The sequence below is a fragment of the Lampris incognitus genome, chromosome 18 (assembly GCF_029633865.1).
Source record: "Lampris incognitus isolate fLamInc1 chromosome 18, fLamInc1.hap2, whole genome shotgun sequence".
Classification (NCBI taxonomy): Eukaryota; Metazoa; Chordata; class Actinopteri; order Lampriformes; family Lampridae; genus Lampris; species Lampris incognitus.
Window position 1 is genome coordinate 43,328,871 of NC_079228.1, and position 21,490 is coordinate 43,350,360.

The 21,490-nt window shown below is 45.6% G+C and overlaps 1 protein-coding gene across 2 annotated transcripts in view; it reads right to left on the minus strand.

The window, feature by feature from the left end:
• Positions 1 to 9,053: 9,053 nt before the first annotated feature.
• rnmt (RNA (guanine-7-) methyltransferase) overlaps positions 9,054 to 21,490 on the minus strand; it is a 42,712-nt gene continuing 30,275 nt past the window's right edge. For both annotated transcript variants that reach the window (XM_056298553.1, XM_056298552.1), the window contains exons 8-11: positions 21,096 to 21,213; positions 19,466 to 19,567; positions 19,221 to 19,254; positions 9,054 to 10,134 (exon numbers count right to left, since the gene is read on the minus strand). In XM_056298553.1, coding sequence (XP_056154528.1) covers positions 10,097 to 10,134; positions 19,221 to 19,254; positions 19,466 to 19,567; positions 21,096 to 21,213 — 292 coding nt within the window. In that variant the 3' untranslated portion in view covers positions 9,054 to 10,096. The remainder of the gene's footprint in view (positions 10,135 to 19,220; positions 19,255 to 19,465; positions 19,568 to 21,095; positions 21,214 to 21,490) is intronic.

The following is a 21,490-nucleotide window of genomic DNA, read 5'->3' on the forward strand; positions in this document are numbered from 1 at the left end:
TGTACCGTCTCGTCGGTGAGGAATGGGCGAATCCTCCTGATGTTATAGAGGAGAAATCTGCAGGAGCGAGCAACCGATGCAACGTTTGCAGCAAACGACAGTTCGTTGTCCAGGATCACACCCAGATTCTTCGCAGTCCGAGTTGGCGTCACCACGGTGTTGTCAATGGTGATGGCCAGGTCTCGGTGTGGGCAACCTTTCCCCGGGAGGAACATCAGCTCTGTCTTGTCCAGATTGAGCTTCAGGTGTTGTGTCACCATCCACTCCAAGGTGTCGGTCAAGCATGCAGCAATGCGTGTTTCTACTTGTGTGTCAGAGGGAGGAAAGGACAAGATCAGCTGAGTGTCATCGGCATAACAATGGTAAGAGAAGTCATGCGAGTGAATAACAGAACCCAGGGATGTCGTGTACAGGGAGAAAAGGAGAGGACCCAGAACTGAACCCTGTGGAATGCCTGTAGTCAGTCTGCGAGGCTCCGACACAGATCCCCTCCATGTCACCTGGTAGGAGCGACCCATCAGATAGGATGCAAACATTGAAGGTGCAGAGCCTGTGACACCCAGCCCCTCGAGGGTAGAGAGGAGGATCTGGTGGTTCACTGTGTCGAACGCAGCTGACAGGTCCAGGAGTATCAGGACAGAGGAGAGAGAGTTTGCTCTCGCAGAGTGCAGCGATTCTGTCACTGCAAGGAGGGCCTTCTCTGTCGAGTGACCCACCCTGAACCCAGACTGGTTGGAGTCCAGGAGGTTGTTCTGGTGGAGGTACAAAGACAGTTGGTTAAAGACAGCACGTTCGAAAGTTTTGGATAGAAAGGGTAGATGGGGAAACCGGTCTGTAGTTTTTGACGTCAGAGGGGTTAAGTGATGGTTTCTTGAGAAGGGGGGTGACTCTAGCAGTCTTGAAGGCAGATGGAAAGCATCCTGCCTGGAAGGAGGTGTTGATGAGGTGGGTTAGATAGGGAAGGAGTTCAGGTGCAATAGACTGAAGAAGAGGGGAGGGGACTGGGTCAAGGGAGCATGTGGTGGAGCGACTGGATGTGATGAGTAGGGCCCTACCAAATTCATGGTACATTTCGCTCAATTTCACGGCCCGTTTCTCGAAAATCACAGATTTCACGGATTCTATAAGAAAAATGCGACATTTCACGGCAATGATTAAATTACACTTTTTATTCACACAGGGCCTTAATAGCCCAGCCTACTGTACACAGCATAACCGTACTAGTGGTTGAATGTAAGCATTGAGCATCCTGCGACGGTGCTTGGCTTTATGCTCTGTCTCTGCGATGAAAATACTTGTCCATGTTTTGACACGGCCCTCTCCGCGTCCACAGAGTTCGTCGGGATTGACAGACAGCGCCACGCTACTTTAGCAAGATGTGGTAGCCTGGATTCGGAGGATTTCCAAAAAGTTAGCACTGGTAAAGTTGTGTCCACCTCTTGTGCGATGTGTTTGTAGTTCGGCAATTCCAGCCTACAGTTTTTGTCAAATCCAGGAATGTCCGTGCTGAGTGAGTTTAAATCCACCGTCAAAATAAGCATTTGTGCAGGGTCAAAAATGTGCACTGCTTTCAGGAATTCGGCCGCTGGTTGTTTAAATCTACTTTGTGTAATGTTCTCGTTTGACTCGTCTCCGTAGCAGTAATACTGCCTGATCTTTTGTATCATGCCAGAAAACAAGTGATGAGCACTGGCATTTAAATCTGCACGCTCGGAGTGAATTTCATTCGCCTGTGCTTCTGCCCAAAAGAGCAAATCCATGACCCTGTTGTGCGCCTTGTGAATTAATACATGTCGAGATTCAAACCAAGTGATCAAGTCCATTAGTTTAGTGGCATTTTTGGAAATGAATTTGACCTCCTCATTCAGGTGAGGATCGTGTAAAAGATTTAACAGTTCGGTCAATGCCTGTGTTCGGGGTGTCAGTGCGAGCTCCTGTTTCACAAAATCTGCGTAAAGCTCCAGATGAGCTGCGTGATACTGTACAGCCGAAACCACGAGTTCCATCTCGTAATCACTGGTTCAGGTGGAAGGGCAATTTTCCCCACCATTTCCCCTGTCTTCTCTGTCTGCAATGCTTTCCCGATAGTGTAGTTTGCGACTGGGACAATGCTTAAACACTTTTTTGACGTAGCTCACTAACTTATCTACTCTAGGAAACTCAGCTCTCCACAACTCACTCACCAGAGAAATAATGTGGGCATTGCAAGTGATATGCACCGAATTTGGCATGAGACCCTGGAGTGCAGATTTGTATGACTTCGTCATGTAGGTTGCATTGTCACTAATGAAAGCAGATTCTTTGTTAAAGTCTGCACCATATTTTGTGAGGGTTTTAATGATGGCTTGTGAAACAGTGGTATAGTTTACAGCATCCAAGTAAGCACAGTCGGCCAGCACTGCTGTTAGAGTTCCAGTCTCAACATCTTCGGCCTTGTCCGACATGAAATCGAAAATAACATGCAAAACATAATTGTCCTGCTCGTCGGTGGACTCATCCGAAATAATTGAAAACGATTCACATGAATTTATGATAGATTTTACCTCTTCAAATTGTGCGTCAAACAGCTTAGGAAGGTAGTCTTGTCGGAGCTTATTTGCACTGGGTAAACCGCCCGCATGTCTCACATTACGTTGAAGGTAGTCCCTCAGTTTCGGGTGATCAAGCTTCTCCAGCGGTATGTTAGCACTAGCAAACGCCTCAACAAGCTCTATGGTCGCCAAATGTCGGTTGTTTTCTTAAACATCGATGAAATTGTTTTTTGCTTCTTGTTGGTTCCACCTTGTGGTTCTTTTTCGGCAGCCCTCTTTTTGTTGAGATGAGTTTCACTTTCCAAGTGACGCTGAATCGTTGCTCGTCGACTGTGATCTAAGGAGATATTACAACTCGTACAAAATAGTTTTCCGCCATCAGCGTGTAAAATATGTTTTCCAAACTCAATTACTCTGTCGTCTGCAGTCGTGTTTTTTTGAGGTTTTAGATTTCAACATCTTCAGTACGTTAGGGCCTAAGCTAACATGCTGACGACAGCTAACTCCAACTATGCTAGTAACAAAAATGATCATTGCGGCCACCCCGGATGCTCATTTAACCAATCAATGTCTTAGACACGTGAATGCTTTTATTCGCGCATCCAAAATGTCAATCATGTCAGCACAGTATTTTCTCAAACTAGTTGCGCACTTAAATTCTGCATTTCACGGCAAATGGTCAATTACACAGGAAGAGGCTGATTTCACGGTCCGTGACGCGATTTTCACGGCCGTGAATTTGGTAGGGCCCTAGTGATGAGGTTTAGAACCTCGTCGGGGGACATGGGAGCGAGGTGGGATAGGGTGGGACGTGGAGAGGGTGGGTTACTACAAGCAGCACTAACTGGGTGGTGAGAAAAGGAGGATCTGATGTCGTTTACCTTCTTGTCAAAGAAGTTAGCGAAGTCATCAGGGAGAAGGGAGGAAGGAGGAGGAGGTGGGAGTTGAAGTGTAGAGAAGGTTTCAAAGAGTTTCTTAGGATTAGAGGCAGAGGATAGGATTTTAGAGCGATAGAAGGCAGCCTTAGCAGCAGAAAGGGAGGAGGAGAAAGTGGAAAGAAGAGATTGGAAGTTGAGAAGGTCCTCTGGGAGTTTGCCTTTTCTCCATTCGCGCTCTGTCACTCTCAGGCTCCATCTGTCAGTGCGTACCGAGTCGGACAGCCAAGGGGCAGGTGGAGTTGGGCGTGCAGGCCTGGAGGTGAGGGGACAGAGATTGTCCAGAGAAGAGGAGAGGGTAGAGAGAAGAAGATCAGTAGCAGTGTCAGGGGGTAGGAGAGAAAGATTCAGGTGTAGGGAGGATAGAGGTAACAGAGGAGGAAAGATCAGTGGCGAGGAGAGCGCGGAGGTGTCTACGGGTGGAAACGATGTGTATAGGAGGAGGGGCTGAAGAGAGAGTAGGACATGAAATAGTGGTCAGAGAGCTGGAGGGAAGTAACAGAGAGATTGGAAATAGGACAGTGTCTAGTAAAGAGAAGGTCCAGCTGGTTGCCGGCGTTGTGGGTAGGAGGAGAGGGTGAGAGGTGAAGGTCAAAGGAGGAGAGGAAAGAGAGATGAGGATCTAGCTTGTTAGTGTGGATGTTGAAGTCACCGAGAAGGATAAGTGCAGAGTCATCAACAGGGAAGTGCGAGACAAGTGTGTCAAGCTCCTCCAGAAACTCACCAAGGGGGCCTGGTGGGAGGTACACAACCACGATGGTGAGTTTGATTGGATAAGAGACAGTAACAGCATGAAATTCAGAAGAGGGTGGAGAAAACTGTGGAATGGAAACAAGCGAGTATTTCCATTTCAGGGAGATTAGCAGGCCAGTTCCACCACCCCGCCTCTCAGCTCTGGGAGTGTGAGAAAAAGAGTACACATCAGACAGAGCTGCGGGTGTGGTAGTGTTTTCTGGCATGATCCAGGTCTCAGTTAGTGCAAGAAATTTGAGGGAGAGCAAGGATGCGTAGCCTGAGATAAACTCAGCTTTCAGCACCGCAGACTGGCAATTCCAGAGCCCTCCCGTCACCACTTGCTCAACGTGAGTGGAGAGAGTGGGATAGATGAGATTGGTAGGATCACAGCGCCTAGGAATGACCCAACGTCTATGCCAGCCCCGGGAAGAGGAAAGGACAGGAATGCGAAGGAAACACATAGTCTATACTAGGTACACGAAATACAGATGACTGACCGGATCTAAAAAGAGCAGTCCATGCTTGACGAAGTCTTGGCTTGAAAAAGTCGTGCTTGCCTTTGTTCATTCTAGCCTTTGTTCAGCCTAGACCTGTTTGCCCTCGGCTTGTTTGCCTGACATAGCAGCAGTGATTTAAAGAACACTGATTGCTAATTGTCTGCCAGGAGTGCAGGCCAATCCCTGGCCACTTAACACCCAATTGGCCAAAGAGGTACACTGAAAATAGACTTATTGACCAGAAAACGGTCACTTATGTAAAACTCTATCAAACCTCACACAATACTATTAAAACTGCAAACAGCAAGTTACCAAGGAATATATTTATAAGATAAAAGGATAACTAAGTCAAAACAGCTAGGCAATAAGAAATATTTATAATATAATATTTACAACTAGAATAAGTAAATAAGACAAGTAAATAGAATAAGACAGCTACAGCTAGAATAACATCCCACTAGGAGCCAGCAGCAGATGTACAGAGAAAAGGACTAATACTCAAGCAGTTGGAATAAGACTAATAACTTGTTAGCAAGAAAGATAATACTTACTCTATTCTAGATGAACCATCTGGAGTTCAGTGGTATCTATATTATCACATTACCTCCTCAACAGCAGCGACTCTTAAACTGCATGTTGTCTTCATTCAGACACATTTTCTTCCCACCAGAGGGGAAGTGGGTGACCTCTGTCTGCTACTGGCTAGCTACTGGATTGCTCTACGTTGGAAGACTGTCTGTCTTTTCCAGCTGTTGGAAGATGTAACGTCTAGTTCGGCTCTTGAGAAACTTGCCTACATGGTAAGAAAAGTGGTGCATGAGTCTTCTGATATGTGGGAATGTTGAAGGAGCAAGGAGAACCCGGGGTTCGTGAAGCTGAATGAAGCTGTGTAGATACAACCCTGCTGTCAGCATCTGCTGTGCTGCGTATTTTGTTTGGGTTTCTCTGACTTTTTAAAATATTTTTCGTATTTTATGTTAGAACCGGGAGGGTTTAAATGTATATGCAGGCCATACTGAATACTGACTTAATACTCTGATGTGTGGAAAATCAATAAATATATGTGATGGAATGTGTTAAACTGAACAACACAGGACACCAAACTATCTTCACAGTGGTTTTACTCTGACTGCTGGTGTACTCACTGAGCCTAGCGGTCCACAGGAGAATGGACTTCCCTGGATAGAAGTTTATCTATAGAACCCAACTGGTTTGATCTCACTGAACACCTCCCATAGAAAAGTACAACTGAATCCAAATAAAACAAGGTAGTGGCTTTATTCTACAAAGAAAAAGAAATAAGACAAACCCAAAACAACGTAAATTCTGACATTAAGATTCACAGCTCCATGAATGCTCTTCCTCATATCCCATTATACTCACTGCAACCACGTGCTAAACTTTGCCCCGCAGGTGGCGCACCTTTACACAATTAATTCAGCGATGACGTAACATTTTACCAAATCATTATGCAGATGGACAAGACCATACTGGACTGACAAGACCATACCAGATCGACATGACCATACCGGATCGATAAGACCATACCGGACTGACAAGACCATACCAGATCAATTAATCAATCAAGCTGCATTTTTTAAAATAAATCTATTTCTGATTTTTCCCTTTTTCTCCCAATTTAGTGGCCAATCGATCCCTATTTTAGTTCAAATGCCCACCCTCGTACTGCATGCGTTCGCCAACTGCATCTCTCTGGCCGGCAGTCTTGAAGGAGACGCCTTGCCAATCCAGGCCGAACCACTGCTTTTTCCGACACACACACAGAGACGCATTCATGTGATGAACACAAGCCGACTCCGCCCCCCTCCCAAAGACAGCACTGCCAATTATTGCTGCTTCATCGAGTCCGGCCATAGTCGGATCTGAAGAGAGCGGGGTGCGAACCCCGCTCCCCAGTGGGCAACTGCATCGACACAAAGCCGATGCTTAGACCGCCACACCACCGCGGACCCATCAAGCTGCATTTTATACAGCGCTTTTCTCGCTGCAACAGTCACCACTCAAAGCGCTTTACATTTCTGGTCAAATCCGAATGTCAGATACCTGTTACAACAGAACGCAAGCCGTTTTCTGTACAGTTGCTCCTATTTTGTAGATTGACAGGACCATACCGGACTGACAAGACCATACCGGATCAACAAGACCATACTGGACTGACAAGACCATACCAGACTAACAAGACCATACCAGATGGACAAGACCATACCGGATCGACAAGACCATACCGGACTGACAAGACCATACCGGATCGACAAGACTATACCGGATGGACAAGACCATACTGGACTGACAAGACCATACCGGATCGACAAGACCATACTTGATTGACAAGACCATACTGGATCGACAAGACCATACCAGATGGACAAGACCATAATGGACTGACAAGACCTTAATGGACTGACAAGACCATACCGGATAGACAAGACCATACCGGATCGACAAGACCATACCGGATCAACAAGGCTATACCAAACTAACAAGACCATACCGGATCAACAAGACCATAACAGACTGACAAGACCTTAATGGACTGACAAGACCATACCGGACTAACAAGACCATACTAGATTGACAAGACCATACCGAATCGGTCGAGGCCGGGGTTGACAACGACCGCCATCAGTGCTGTGCCCTCACAGAATACTGATGGAAACTATCAAATCCGCTGTGGCGACCCCTAGAAAACAGGAAACAAGCTGGAAGAAGAAGAATTCAGCAAAAACAACCTACACAGATCAGCATCAGAATAAAGTCAGTTTTATTTGTATAACCCAAATTATACATCAGAATCAAAATCAACGTTATTGGCCAAGTGTTCCTATGCACACGAAGAATTTGACTCCGGTACAGAGAAGCTTCTAGCACTTGCAGACATCCCTCACACAAATAAGAGAGAGGAAAAAAAAAACAACAAAAAGGAATAATTGGCTCACAGAACGTTGAATCCGTTCATCTGGTCACAACGTTTATTGAGAGAAAGGTTTCATCATCATCATCATCTCAGTGACTTCATCAGTCTCAGCTGACTGCAGGTACCCCCACCCTTATAAACAATACACAAACCAACTGACTGCAGGTACCCCCAAACTTATAAACAATACACAAACATTACTCCCATTAAATGTTGTGTCCAGATTTCCTAACCTGGATTATTGAGCATGCATCAAGACCCTTCCTGATTTCCTCTATTTCGGCATATTTGTCGGTTAGTTGTTTTAGAGCTTAATACACGATGTGACGTAAGACTGAGAAAACCCAAGTAAACACAAAATTTACTTTTTAAATGATCATTTTAGCTAAGGAAAAAAGTTGTTCAACACCCACTGACCCAGTGTGAGAAGTAATTCCCCTTTAGTTACTCAACTAATTAATTAATGAACTGTTACTAAGTTTAAACAGAAGTAACCACTCCCACAAACGATTCAACATACTGGGCAGTCCAGCTGCTGCAGTCTCAGGTGTTCTGGGGCGACTGGGTGGGATGTTCTGCTAAATTGACCCCGAGGTGTTGGACTCATTCTGAGAGCTCAGCGCAGTTCAGAGTGTTCAGTTTGTTCCCCACTCACAAATGTACAGTGCATTCTGGGAGTGTTCAGAGACACCAGACAGTCCAGCTGAACAGATGCTTGTCTCTGCATGAAGGGGGCTGATGTCCAGTTTAGACAAACTGCAGCGGTTGAAACGTATTTGGTGATCTATGAGTGGGTTTATGAAGGCACCCTGGTCTTCTCACATACACAAAGGGCTCTCACACATGAGGAAGGACCAGGGCTGATGGCGCTTCAGCACTTCTGACTTGGTGGTAGACAAGAAACACATGTTTTGGTGTCAAGCCTTTGGTACTGTACGCTGCTGCAGGCTCACAATACATATAGAAACCACTGAGGAAGAACTGGTCGTAGCAAAAAAATGCTGTTACCATGCCAAACTGTAGCCCGTAACTGTAAAGCAACAGAACGGCATCACCATGGTTTACATTAGCTAGTGTGGTGAATAATCAATGGTGCACTGTGACCATGTTGGATAACTTCTTGGCTGTCATGCTGCATGTCATCTGGTTTATAAACCAATCCAATACCGCATCATAGGCGGCAGATTAAATCAGAGAGGGACTGACCCCTTTACAAGTTCTGAGCTGAAAATATATTGCTCTTGGGCTAGTACGGTAGAACTGACTGTCCTGGAGATAAATTCAACAAAAATTGGACTGCATTATATGACAGCTTTGAGGAAAACATACATTAAAATCAACCCCTACCCCGACGTGTCTGCATAACATGAAGGCATCAAAGACACACAGACCCATATATACGCCAGGCATGAGGTAGTGACAGACATGTTTTATTTAGAGTAAAAAATGTGTCCCACTGACAAAAGTCATAACAGTTTTAGTACCCTGACATCATCTGGGCTTCATCACAACAACAAACTGAAGAGGTATGACTCAGGATAACAGAATATAGACACCCGAGCTGTTAGCATACACCACTAAACCAAGACTACGTTACGGACAGCTCAGCACTAAAACAAAACAAGGTTTTCTACAGGATCATTACTAACTAAACTCTTCGTTGGACCAAATGAGAACCCTAAACAGACTTGGTTCTTCACATCTGAGACACCGAAAATTCACCAGGAGTTCATTTAAATTTGATTCCAAAGACCCCTCAGAAACAAAGCTACTTGCTGTGGAAAATCAATCATGGAAAAACGGAACCAGTGTCCAAAACAACACTGTGTACAGACAAGACAGCGGTGAAAAAAAAGAAATCGCATAGGGATCGCCGGTTTGAATCCTTGTGTTATCTCCGGCTTGGTCGGGCGTCCCTCCAGACACAATTGGCTATGTCTGTGGTTGGGAAGCCGGATGTAGATATGTGTCCTGGTCGCTGCACTAGCACCTCCTCTGGTTAGTCGGGGCACCTGTTCGGGGGGAGGGGGAACTGGGGTAATAGCGTGATCCTCCCACGCGCTACGTCGCCCTGGTGAAACTCTTCACTGTCAGGTGAAAAGAAGTGGCTGGTGACTCCACATGTATCGGAGGAGGCATGTGGTAGTCTGAAGCCCTCCCCAGATCAGCAGAGGGGGCGGAGCAGAGACCGGGACGGCTCGGAAGAGTGGGGTAATTGGCCAAGTACAATTGGGGAGAAAAAGCCAAAAAAAAAAGAAAAGAAAAAAGACATGGAACTGACTGAAGTAATCAGTCATGTGACCATTCAGACCTACAATAGGCGACGACATACTGATGGCGGGTGTTGCGTGTGTGTGTCTAGGTGCGGAACTGGACCAGTTCAGACCTGAACCAACATGGAGCGCTGTTCATCCTGCAGCAAATCTCTTACACAGCAACTGACACTAACAGTCTGTGTGTCCATCAGGACATCTTCTGAAAGGCAAACACCAGATATATACCTAGAGCGAGAGAGAGAAAGAGAGAGACAGACAGAGAGACAGAAATTATTTCAGTATTCTACACTCTCTCTCTATTACTCCAAGGCTTGTGAAAGTACTTGTTTCTGATTGGCTGGCAGGTGTACAGTAGTTTCAAGTACAGTAGATATAAAGTCTACACACCCCCGTTAAAATGGCAGGTTTCTGTGATGTCAAAAATGAAACCAAGATAAATCATCAAAACTTTTTCCACTTTTTTTTTAATTGCAACCTATAAAAATAAAGTGAAAAACAATTAGAAACGTTTTAAGGGAAAAAAATACAAAACTTAAAATAACCTGGTGACATAAGTGTACACACCAGGGATGGAAATTAGCACCCACTACACACCAAATGCAGGTGGATTTGCATATTGGCGGGTGAATTTGCTCAACCTACCAGCCACGGTGGCGGGTAAAGAAAAGTAGCAATTTGTGACGTACTGAATCGCGAATCTGCCTTATTTTCCCCCCTATGACCCGCCCTACTCTGCCTCTGATTGGCTAGTACTTGTTGCCATCGTTGGTTAGCCAATCAGAGGCAGAGTATAGGGACGCTTGTCTTGCGAGTCTGCTAATTCACACAGACACTTTCGAGGATGAGGAGAGAGCCAGAAAACACAAGGTGGCGTTACATCGCAGGGGTGAAGAGGTCTGCAGAGAAAACATCCCAGCAGGAGACACAAGTTAAAGAGGCGCAGACGAAACGAAACGTTTTTTAATGAGAAGTGGAGAATAACTGACAGCGGAGACAGAGAGTCGAGTGATTGGTTAGTTTACGAGGAGACGAGCCAGACAATGTTCTGTTGGGTATGTCGTCAACACGCTTCGGATGCCAACAAGAAAGCTAACAGTTTCATTATTGGGGCTAAAAGCCTAAAATTGGAAGCCATAAAAGACCATGAATCATCCAAATGCCACATCCATGTAATAAAGATAGTACAGGGGGAATCGACCCCGCAGGATACCGCTGCCATGAACACGTCCCAGTTGGAGAAGATGAGCCTACTGTTTAGAAATGCCCACGCAATCGCCAAAAAAGGAAGGCCATTTACAGATTACGTGTGGCAATGCAAGTAAATCGTAATTTTTTAAAAATCTATTCACTAACGTTAGATTAAGTGTTGAATTAAGGTCAGAATATACAGTGGTGTGAAAAAGTGTTTGCCCCCTTCCTGATTTCTTATTTTTTTGCACGTTTGTCACACTTAAATGTTTCAGATCATCAAACAAATTTAAATATTAGACAAAGATAATAATAGTTAACACAAAATGCAGTTTTTAAATGAAGGTGTTTTATTATTAAGGGAAAAAAAAAAATCCAAAGCTACATGGCCCTGTGTGAAAAAGTGATTGCCCCCTAAACCTAATAACTGGTTGGGCCACCCTTAGCAGCAACAACTGCAATCAAGCGTTTGCGATAACTGGCAATGAGTCTTTTACAGCGCTGTGGAGGAATTTTGGCCCACTCATCTTTGCAGAATTGTTGCAATTCAGCCACATTGGAGGGTTTTCGAGCATGAACCGCCTTTTTAAGGTCATGCCACAGCATCTCAATCGGATTCAGGTCAGGACTTTGACTAGGCCACTCCAAAGTCTTCATTTTGTTTTTCTTAAGCCATTCAGAGGTGGACTTGCTGGTGTGTTTTGGATCATCGTCCTGCTGCAGAACCCAAGTGCGCTTCAGCTTGAGGTCACGAACAGATGGCCGGACATTCTCCTTCAGGATGTTTTGGTAGACAGCAGAATTCATGGTTCCATTTACCACAGCAAGTCTTCCAGGTCCTGAAGCAGCAAAACAGCCCCAGACCATCACACTACCACCACCATATTTTACTGTTGGTATGATGTTCCTTTTATGAAATGCTGTGTTACTTTTACGCCAGATGTAATGGGACACACACCTTCCAAAAAGTTAAACTTTTGTCTCGTCAGTCCACAGAGTATTTTCCCAAAAGTCTTGGGGATCATCAAGATGTTTTCTGGCAAAACTGAGACGAGCCTTTATGTTCTTGTTGCTCAGCAGTGGTTTTCGTCTCGGGACTCTGCCATGCGGGCCATTTTTGCCCAGTCTCTTTCTTATGGTGGAGTCATGAACACTGACCTTTACTGAGGCAAGTGAGGCCTGCAGTTCTTTGGATGTTGTTGTGGGGTCTTTTGTGACCTCTTGGATGAGTCGTCGCTGCGCTCTTGGGGTAATTTTGGTCGGCCGGCCACTCCTGGGAAGGTTCACCACTGTTCCATGTTTTCGCCATTTGCGGATAATGGCTCTCACTGTGGTTCGCTGGAGTCCCAAAGCTTTAGAAATGGCTTTATAACCTTTTCCAGATTGATAGATTTCAATTTCTTTGTTTCTCATTTGTTCCTGAATTTCTTTGGATTGCAGCATGATGTCTAGCTTTTGAGGCTCTTTTGGTCTACTTCAATTTGTCAGGCAGGTCCTACTTAAGTGATTTCTTGATTGAGAAGAGGTGTGGCAGTAATCAGGCCTGGTATGGCTAGAGAAATTTAACTCAGCTTTCCAAAGATGTGATAAACCACACTTAATTTATGTTTTAACAGGGGGGGGGGGGCAATCACTTTTTCACACAGGGCCATGTAGGTTTGGATTTTTCTTTTCCCTTAATAATAAAAACCTTCATTAAAAAACTGCATTTTGTGTTTTATCTTTGTCTAATATTTAAATTAGTTTGATGATCTGAAACATTTAAGTGTGACAAACATGCAAAAAAATAAGAAATTAGGAAGGGGGCAAACACCTTTTCACACCACTGTAGCTGTCATGTAATGTCATTAGCTAGCTAATGTTACGTGTAGTTAGCAAGTAAATCGTCATTTACTAACGTTAGATGAAGTGTTGAATTAAGACCCATACTGACACAATTCCTTCTACTTGTTACAGTCTTGGTTTATGTAATAATAAAGGGAATTTTGGTGGCACTGATACACTGGTTATTTTTTGACAAATATGTTAAATGTTTTAAAGGTAGCGTACACAATTTTGAAAACCATAGAAGAGTAAACTAGATTTTGAAAATAGTATTTTAAGAGTTTAAATATTTAAAATAGCCTATTGCTTGAATATTGTAGATCTTGTTTTATTACTTTTCACATGCAGTTACACACTGCCGGTTAAAACAAGAAAGTGGCTGGTAAAAAAATTGAGCTGGTAGATTTTGGAATCCACCAGCCACAGTGGCAGGTGGACAAAAAAGTTAAATTTCCACCCCTGGTGCACACCCTTTTATAACTGGGGATGTGGCTGTGTTCAGAACTGACCCATCACATTCACACGCATGTTAAATAGTAGTCAGTATACACCTGCCAGCAATTAACGTGACTGTGATGAACCCAAATAAGTTCAGCTGATCCTGTAGGACTTTCCTGACATCTTCTTGGTTGCATCCAACTGCAAAAGTCATGGTCCACATAGAGCTTACAACACATCAACGGGTTCTCATTGCTGAAAGTCATGGGTCAGGAGAGGGGTACCGAAGAATTTCCAAGGCATCAGATATACCACGGAGTACAGGTAAGGACCATCACCAACAGGTGGAGAAACTGTAGAACAACAGTGACATACCAAGAACAGGACATCCCTCCAAAAGTGATGAGGGACAGACGAGGAGACAACTGGTCAGGGAGGATGCCAAGAGGCCTACGGCAACATTTAAGCAGCCTCAGGAATTTCTGGTGAGTACCGGTTGCTCCCTACATGTGATGACAATCTCCCGCATTCTTCATGTGTCTGGGCTATGGTGTAGGGTGGCAGGATGGAAGCCTCTTCACATGGGGGAAAAAAAGCATTCAAGCTCGGCTTAATTTTGCAAAAAGATACATCCAATCCCCTAAAACCATGTGGAAAATGGGTCTGATGACACCAGGGTTGGACTTTTTGGCCATAATTCCAAAAGGCATGTTTGGTGCAAAACCAACACAGCATATCACCAGATGAACACCATACCTACTGTGAAGCATGGTGGTGGCAGCATCAGGTTTTGGGGCTGCTTTTCTTCAGCTGGAAATGGGGATTTAGTCAAGGTGGAGGGAATCATGAGTAGCTCCAAACGCCAGTTGATGATTTTGGTGCAAAACCTGCAGGCGTCTGCTAGAACGCTGAAGATGAATTTCAACTTTCAGTACGACAACCCAATGCATACATCCAAACCAACAAAGGAATGGCTTCACCAAAAGATCAACATTTTGGAATGGCCCAGCCAGACAGCCCAGACCTGGAGCCAACAGAAAATCTGTGGGGTGACCTGAAGGGGGCAGTGCACAGGAGATGCCGTTACATATCCTGTCCAAGATGGCGGCCTGAGCAGACGCTCTTTGCAACTGCTCGTCTATTGTCAGCTAGATTTGCCGTTGTTTTCTTTTTGTCTTCCTCGCCTTTTGTATGTCTGTAGTCTGTTTGTTGTTTAAGTCGGAGAGTATTGCTGGTTTCATGTGTGGCTGCCGCTTCCCCCACCGTTGTGTCTTTCCCCTCACTGTCCCAGTTTTTTTTTTTTCGGCCCACCATACTGGCTGCCTAACTAGCTAACTACCACTCGGCTAACGTTTGCTTTACATGAGCTCTGACCTCCTGGTTCTGCATGCTAGCTTGCGGATCTGGCTCCGTCCCCCAACCCCCGCTGGATTATTTATTTTATTTTATTCATTTTATTTTCCCTCGGCAGTGGACACTATCCCTCTTTGGACCATCATCAGTTGGGACTAGCATAATCTTGACATCACCATCCCTGGCGGCGGCACTCCCCTTCATATCTTGAGTAGCTAGCCTCATCCCATCCGTGCTCTGCGCTATCCCTCCTACGTTTCCAGCGTTATTAACCCACCCGTCTCATGGAACCAACACTCTGCCCTCTTCTGGTTTTACTTACGTTACCCCCCTTATTACGACTACATACAATACCCTGGTTTCCCTTTTTATTTCCTCCCGATTAGCTTCCCTCCTCCTCCCTTACACTACTCTCCTGATGAACTCCTGTCCCTCAACAAAAACTACCGGCTATCCTCTATTGCATGCACCTCTGCTCTGTCTGCCGGCATCCTCCGCTGCCGCTGTTATCTGCATCGCAGCCCCAGACACTCCTGTCATCTATATCCTTCCACTAACCCCGATACGATATCCCACATCCAAACCGTATGTTCCCACCGCCCCCCCTCCACTGCACCTCCCCGCACTACTAACCTGGACAACCTCAGACCTCTCCAGCATGCCCCCACTACATTGCCCTCTCATTCCATCAACCTTGCCCTCCTTAACACCCGATCACTAAATAACGAAGCCCTTTTCCTACATGAAACAACCACTGATAATTCATTTGACTTTCTCCTGCTCACTGAAACCTGGCAACAACCTGGCGACTTTTTCTCCCTCAAAGAAGCATCCCCCGCTGGTTTTGGCTACATCTGCAGACTCCGTCCCTCCCGTAATGGAGGTGGTCCTGCTGTTTTATTCAATCGTAATTTCAGGACCACTGAGCTCTCACTCCCCACCGTCTCCTTTGAAGTCCTCACCTTTAAAACCTGCTCAATGGCTGTCATTCTCATCTACCGGCCACCCACACCAAATCCATCTTTCCTGTCTGACCTCTGAACTCCTAACAATAGCCTCATCTCTCTCCTCACACTTACTACTTACTGCTTGGGGATTTTAACATCCACATTGATTTACCCACCTGTAAGTTTGCATCAGAAGTCATCACTCTATTGGAAAATTTCAACCTCACCCAGCATGTCACTTTCCCCACCCATGTCAAAGGCCATATCCTTGACCTGGTCTGCTATGTCAATCTACCGATACACAACATCCATTCATCCCCATTTCCTCTGTCAGACCATAATCTCATCCACTTCACTATTCCATCTCCAACTCCTCGGCCACACCTCCTCAGAGAAATAACATTCCGCATTACTAAATCTATTGACCCCCTCCAACTCTCCGATCTGCTCTCCCTCTGGAACCAGCCTCTACCTCACCTGATGATCTCACCAATCACCTCAATGCCACTTTGTCTGCCTCCCTCAACACACTGGCCCCCCTCAAAATAAAAAGTCTCATTCAATACCTCTGCACCCTGGTTCACACCTGAGCTCCGCACAATGAAACAGACTGCCTGCCAACTGGAACGACTTGTCAAGAAAACATCTCTCACTGTACATCAAGAAGCCCACAACCTCTACCTCTCTGCCTACAAAGATGCCCTCACCGCTGCCAAGTCTGCCTATTTTTCCACCATCATTAATGATTCCAACCGTAACCCCCAAATCCTCTTCTCCACTGTAAACAACCTCCTCAAGCCCTGTGCCGATGCCCTCTCCAACTCTACTCCTGACCAATGCAACTCATTTATCCAATTTTTTGCAGACAAAATCGCCGCTATCAACAAATCAATGTCCCCTGCGTCTGACTCGGCAGCACCTACTCTGGCCCCTCTTCTCCCCATTCCTCTTGACCTCCCTACCTCTCCCCCTCATCACCGCCTCTCCCGGTTGGTTCCAGTTGCCCCTACCTCTATCTCTGAACTTACCAGCTCATCAAAATCCACAACCTGCTCCCTTGATCCCCTCCCCACCCCCCTACTGAAGAAATGCCTCCCTGCCCTATGCCCCTACCTCACCAATCTTTTCAATTCCTCACTGTCCCATGAAATTGTCCCCTCTGCCTACAAAACTGCCACTGTCACCCCAATTCTCAAGAAACCCGATCTTGATCCATCCTGCCTCAACCACTACCGGTCAATCTCCAACCTCCCCTTCCTTTCAAAAACCCTGGAACGCATTGTCGCCACACAACTCCAAACCTACCTACACTCCAACAACCTACTTGAACCCTCCAGTCCGGTTTTCGCCCACTCAACAGCACTGAAACTGCACTCCTTAAAGTACTTAATGAACTCCTCACCTCTGCTGATACTGGAGCCCTTAACAGCCTCATCCTCCTTGACCTGAGTGCAGCCTTCGATACTGTGAGCCACAACATCCTGCTCACCAGATTGAAAGATGTCGGTATTGAAAGTACCGTACTCAGCTGGCTCCAGTCCTACCTCTCCAACAGGTCACACTTCATCTCGCTTCACAACCATTCCTCTGTTCCATCCACAGTCACACAAGGTGTTCCCCAAGGTTCTGTACTCGGCCCACCCCTTTTCATCATCTGCATCCTCCCTCTTGGTCAGATTCTCTGCCATATCAACTTGGACTTCCACTGTAATGCTGATGACACCCAGATATACCTCAGCACCAAATCCCCTCACAATCCACCCCTCTCTCAAAAAGTCTGGATGCGGTCCGCGGTGGCGTAGCGGTCTAAGCATCGGCTTGGTGTCGATGCAGTTGCCCACTGGGGACTGGGGTTCGCGCCCCGGTCTCGTCAGATCCGACTATGGCCGGACTCGAGGAAGCAGCAATCATTGGCAACGCTGTCTTCGGGAGGGGGGCGGAGTCGGCTTGTGTTCGTCATGTGAATGCGTCTCTGTGTGTGTCGGAAAAACAGTGGTTCGGCTTGGATTCGCCTTGCAACGAAAGTGGGGAGGCGCTTTCCTTCGAGACTGCCGGCCGGAGAGATGCAGTTGGCGAACGCATGCAATACGAGGGTGGGTGTTTGAATTAAAATAGGGATCAATTGGCCACTAAATTGGGAGAAAAAAGGGAAAAATCAGAAATAAATTAAAAAAAAAAAAGTCTGGATGCAGCAAAACCTTCTCAAACTCAACAGTGACAAAACTGAACTCCTCTTCAAGTCCACTCTCAGCCAAATCAACAACCTTGCACTCACCATCGATGGCACTACTCTCTCCACTTCCTCCCAGGCCCACAACCTTGGTGTTATCCTTGATCCCACCCTCTCCCTTGAGCCACATATCCACCAAATGGTCAAATCCTCCTTCTACCACCTTCGCAACATTGCGAAAATAAGATCCTCTCTCACACACCCTGCTGCTGAGATACTGATTCATGCCTTCATCTCCTCCCGCCTTGATTACTGCAACTCACTCCTCTATGGCATCAGTGCCAGCTCTATCAAGAGACTCCAATTGATCCAGAACGCATCCGCTCGACTTTTAACTTTCACCAAATCCTGGCACCACATCACCCCAGTCCTAAAAGACCTCCACTGGCTACCCATCTCCCACCGGATCAATTACAAAATCCTGGTTCTTACTCATAAAGCCCTTCACAAACTGGCTCTACCATACCTCACCGACCTCCTCGACCTCCTCTCCCCCTACCAACCCTCTCGGTCCCTCAGATCCACCTCAGCCTCCCTTCTCTGTACCCCCAGATCCAACCTTCGCGGCTTTGGTGACCGAGCCTTCTCCAGGGCAGCTCCCAGGCTCTGGAACTCACTCCCCCAAATCATTAGAGACTCAGAATCCCTCCCACTCTTCCAATCCCGTCTCAAGACACACCTTTTCTCCATTGCCTTCTCGTGCCCCCGTCCTCTCGTCCACCCCTGGTCTGGGGCAGGCGGGGGACTGAGCGCTCCCTTTTGTATCTGTCCAAGTTGGAGAGTACTGCTGGTGTCGTGTGTGGCTGCTGCTTCTCCCTCTCGTAGCCCCGCTTCCCATCCACCCCTGTATGTCTGTGTTATGTTTATCTGTCGTCTTGTTTCACCCTGTTTATTGTAAAGCAACTTTGAGTATTAGAAAAGCGCTATGACGGGTTGAGAACATTTTTGCAAGACTGGAAAAATACTGCCAAAATACTGTCAAGATGTGTCAAGCTGATAGATTCTTACCCAAAAAGACTGAGTGCGGCAATACAATCAAAAGATATTTCAACAAAGTGTTAGATTAGGGGTGTGCACACTTACACAACCAGCTTATTCTACATTTTGCATTTTTACTTTCCCCCTAAAATCTTGGATTATTTTTGACTTTACTTTATAGGTTGCAATTTAAAAAAAAAAAAAGGAAAATGTTCCAACATGATTTCTCTTGGTTTCATTTCCTTTTTTTTTTTTTACATCACAAAAACCTGCCATGTTTACAGGGGTGTGTAGACTTTTTGTATCCACTATACCAGCGATAGACATGAAGACACATGTGGAGACAGACTTACTGGTAGCTTCCCACTCAGACCGGCTCAGGGTGCCCTAGAGAGAGAAGATACAAAGTCAGTCAAACAAAACCAGACCAGACCAGACTGTATGAGACCAGGCCAGACGAGATAAAACCAGACTGGACCAGAACAGACCAGACAATAGAACCAGACTGGGCCAGACCAGACTAGACCCGTCAGATCTGATCAAATCAGCCCACATCAAACAGCCCCTTGCTGTGGACCTGGTGACCCTGTCTTCCTACCAGAGGTAGGTGTACTCCGGGTTTCTGGGTGTGTTCCTGGGCGTGTTGGTATTCACCATCAGCGACGGCAGCCAGCGGACTCCTCTGGTCACACAGATACGGCTGAAACAACATGGTTACAACAGACTCAGCGTCAGAACAGGAAGTCTGCACACACATTATAGTAACTGCTGTTAATTAATGGTAAAAGTTAAACTTTATTGTCATATGTATTTAGAATACAATGACAATTTTGTGCCCTGGCTCTCTGCCTTAACACAAGGGACACGAGGAGAAAGAAAATGAGGACATGCTATCCCCTCCCCCCGCCCCCCGAAAAAAAAAAAAAGATACACAAGGACACACCGTCCTGGAAAGAAATCCTAGACCATGTACACAGTGACTTCATACATCACAATCAGAATTGGATTTATTGGCCAAGTTTGAACACATGAATGTGACTGGTTTCATGGCTCTCACAGCGTACTTAACCTTCAGATATATACACAAGATGGACTATAGAAAAGGAGAGAAAGTGTACTGGTGCAGAGAATATATCACATCATGTACACAATATGATACAGTACACCATAACACAACACTGTAAGGTGCATATGGGTGTATCGGCTGTGCAGCAGCCTGACTGCCTGTGGAAAGAAACCGTCACTGAGACGGGTGGTGCGTGATCTGATGCTCCGGTAGTGTTTTCTAGGAGTGAAAACAGAACATGAGCGGGTGGTTGGTGTCCTTAATGACGTTTTGGCCTTTCCTTTTGCAGCGAGTGGTGTAAATATTATCAGGCTGTGGTAGTTTCATGTCAATGATTTTTGCTGCTGTCTTTAGTTCTTTGCAGCAGTCTGTAGTCCTGAGCAGTCAGGTGTCCGAACCACATTGTGATACAGCCTGTCAACACACTCTCCAGGTACTGCCATAAGAGTTTCGGTACTCATACGAAAACTCTTGAGATGCCTCAGGAAATACAGTCTCTGCTATGTCCCAGAAAGTTGAATCAGTTCATCTGGACACAAAATTTAGTGGGAGAAACATTTCATCACTCATCTAAGCGACTTTGACAGTCTCTGCTGGCTACAGGACAGTCTCTGCTGTGCTGCAGCTGGGCTGGTACATGTTTGTTGTAGGTAACCTCTCTCGGCAAGTTCCACAGCTTCCAGCCATTGGGACGTCTAGTCTTATGTCCCATAGAGTCTGGCGATTTTAGGTAATTGTGCAAGATGCGTTTTGTGCAACGAAAGCAGGATATAACACGAAAAACAACAAAACGAGAGTAGCTCGTAGCAAGTCACCACAGTACGGTGCCATCCTCAATCAAAGATAGAAATGCTGATATTACATATTAGTGACAAGTATTAAACACTGACAATAACGGGTTAAATTCAGAAAATATGCATGTAGAGTGACAATACAATATCTCCTATCACTCTTAATCCCCTACAATGATGAGTTGACAACACAATGAAAGCTCGTCTTTGGTTCTGATCAGGATTTAGACTAAATTACTTCAGACATACCTGATTCAAGTACAAAAAATGTCAATGATCTAAGGAAAAATGGACCATTACAAAATGTGAACTCTAATTGAATCAGTCAGGTTTTTGATGTGGATCATACCTTCAGCTATAAGTGAACATACCTCCAGAGCCATCATCTTCATCATCAGACCTCGATGTTCCTCCTTCCTTACGTGTTCGTCAAAGAACTCAGAGAACCGTTTCTTAAACACTAGCTGCATGTTGTAGCGCTTAGCCATCCTGTCACACACACACACACACACACACACACACACACACACACAGATATATAGCTGATAACATGAACAGTAGAGATCAGTCTGATTACAAAACATATGAGCTCATTTGTACAACACCGTAGTAAATAAATACTCATGGTTTCATGTGTTGAACATCAGTCAGTAAAAGTTTCCTCTCTGTCACCCAAGGAAGTTTAGTTGTATGTCTCCTTTATTCAAACAGGGAGGGCCACTGAGAGCAAGCTCTTTACAAGCACGCCCTTATCACAGTACATATA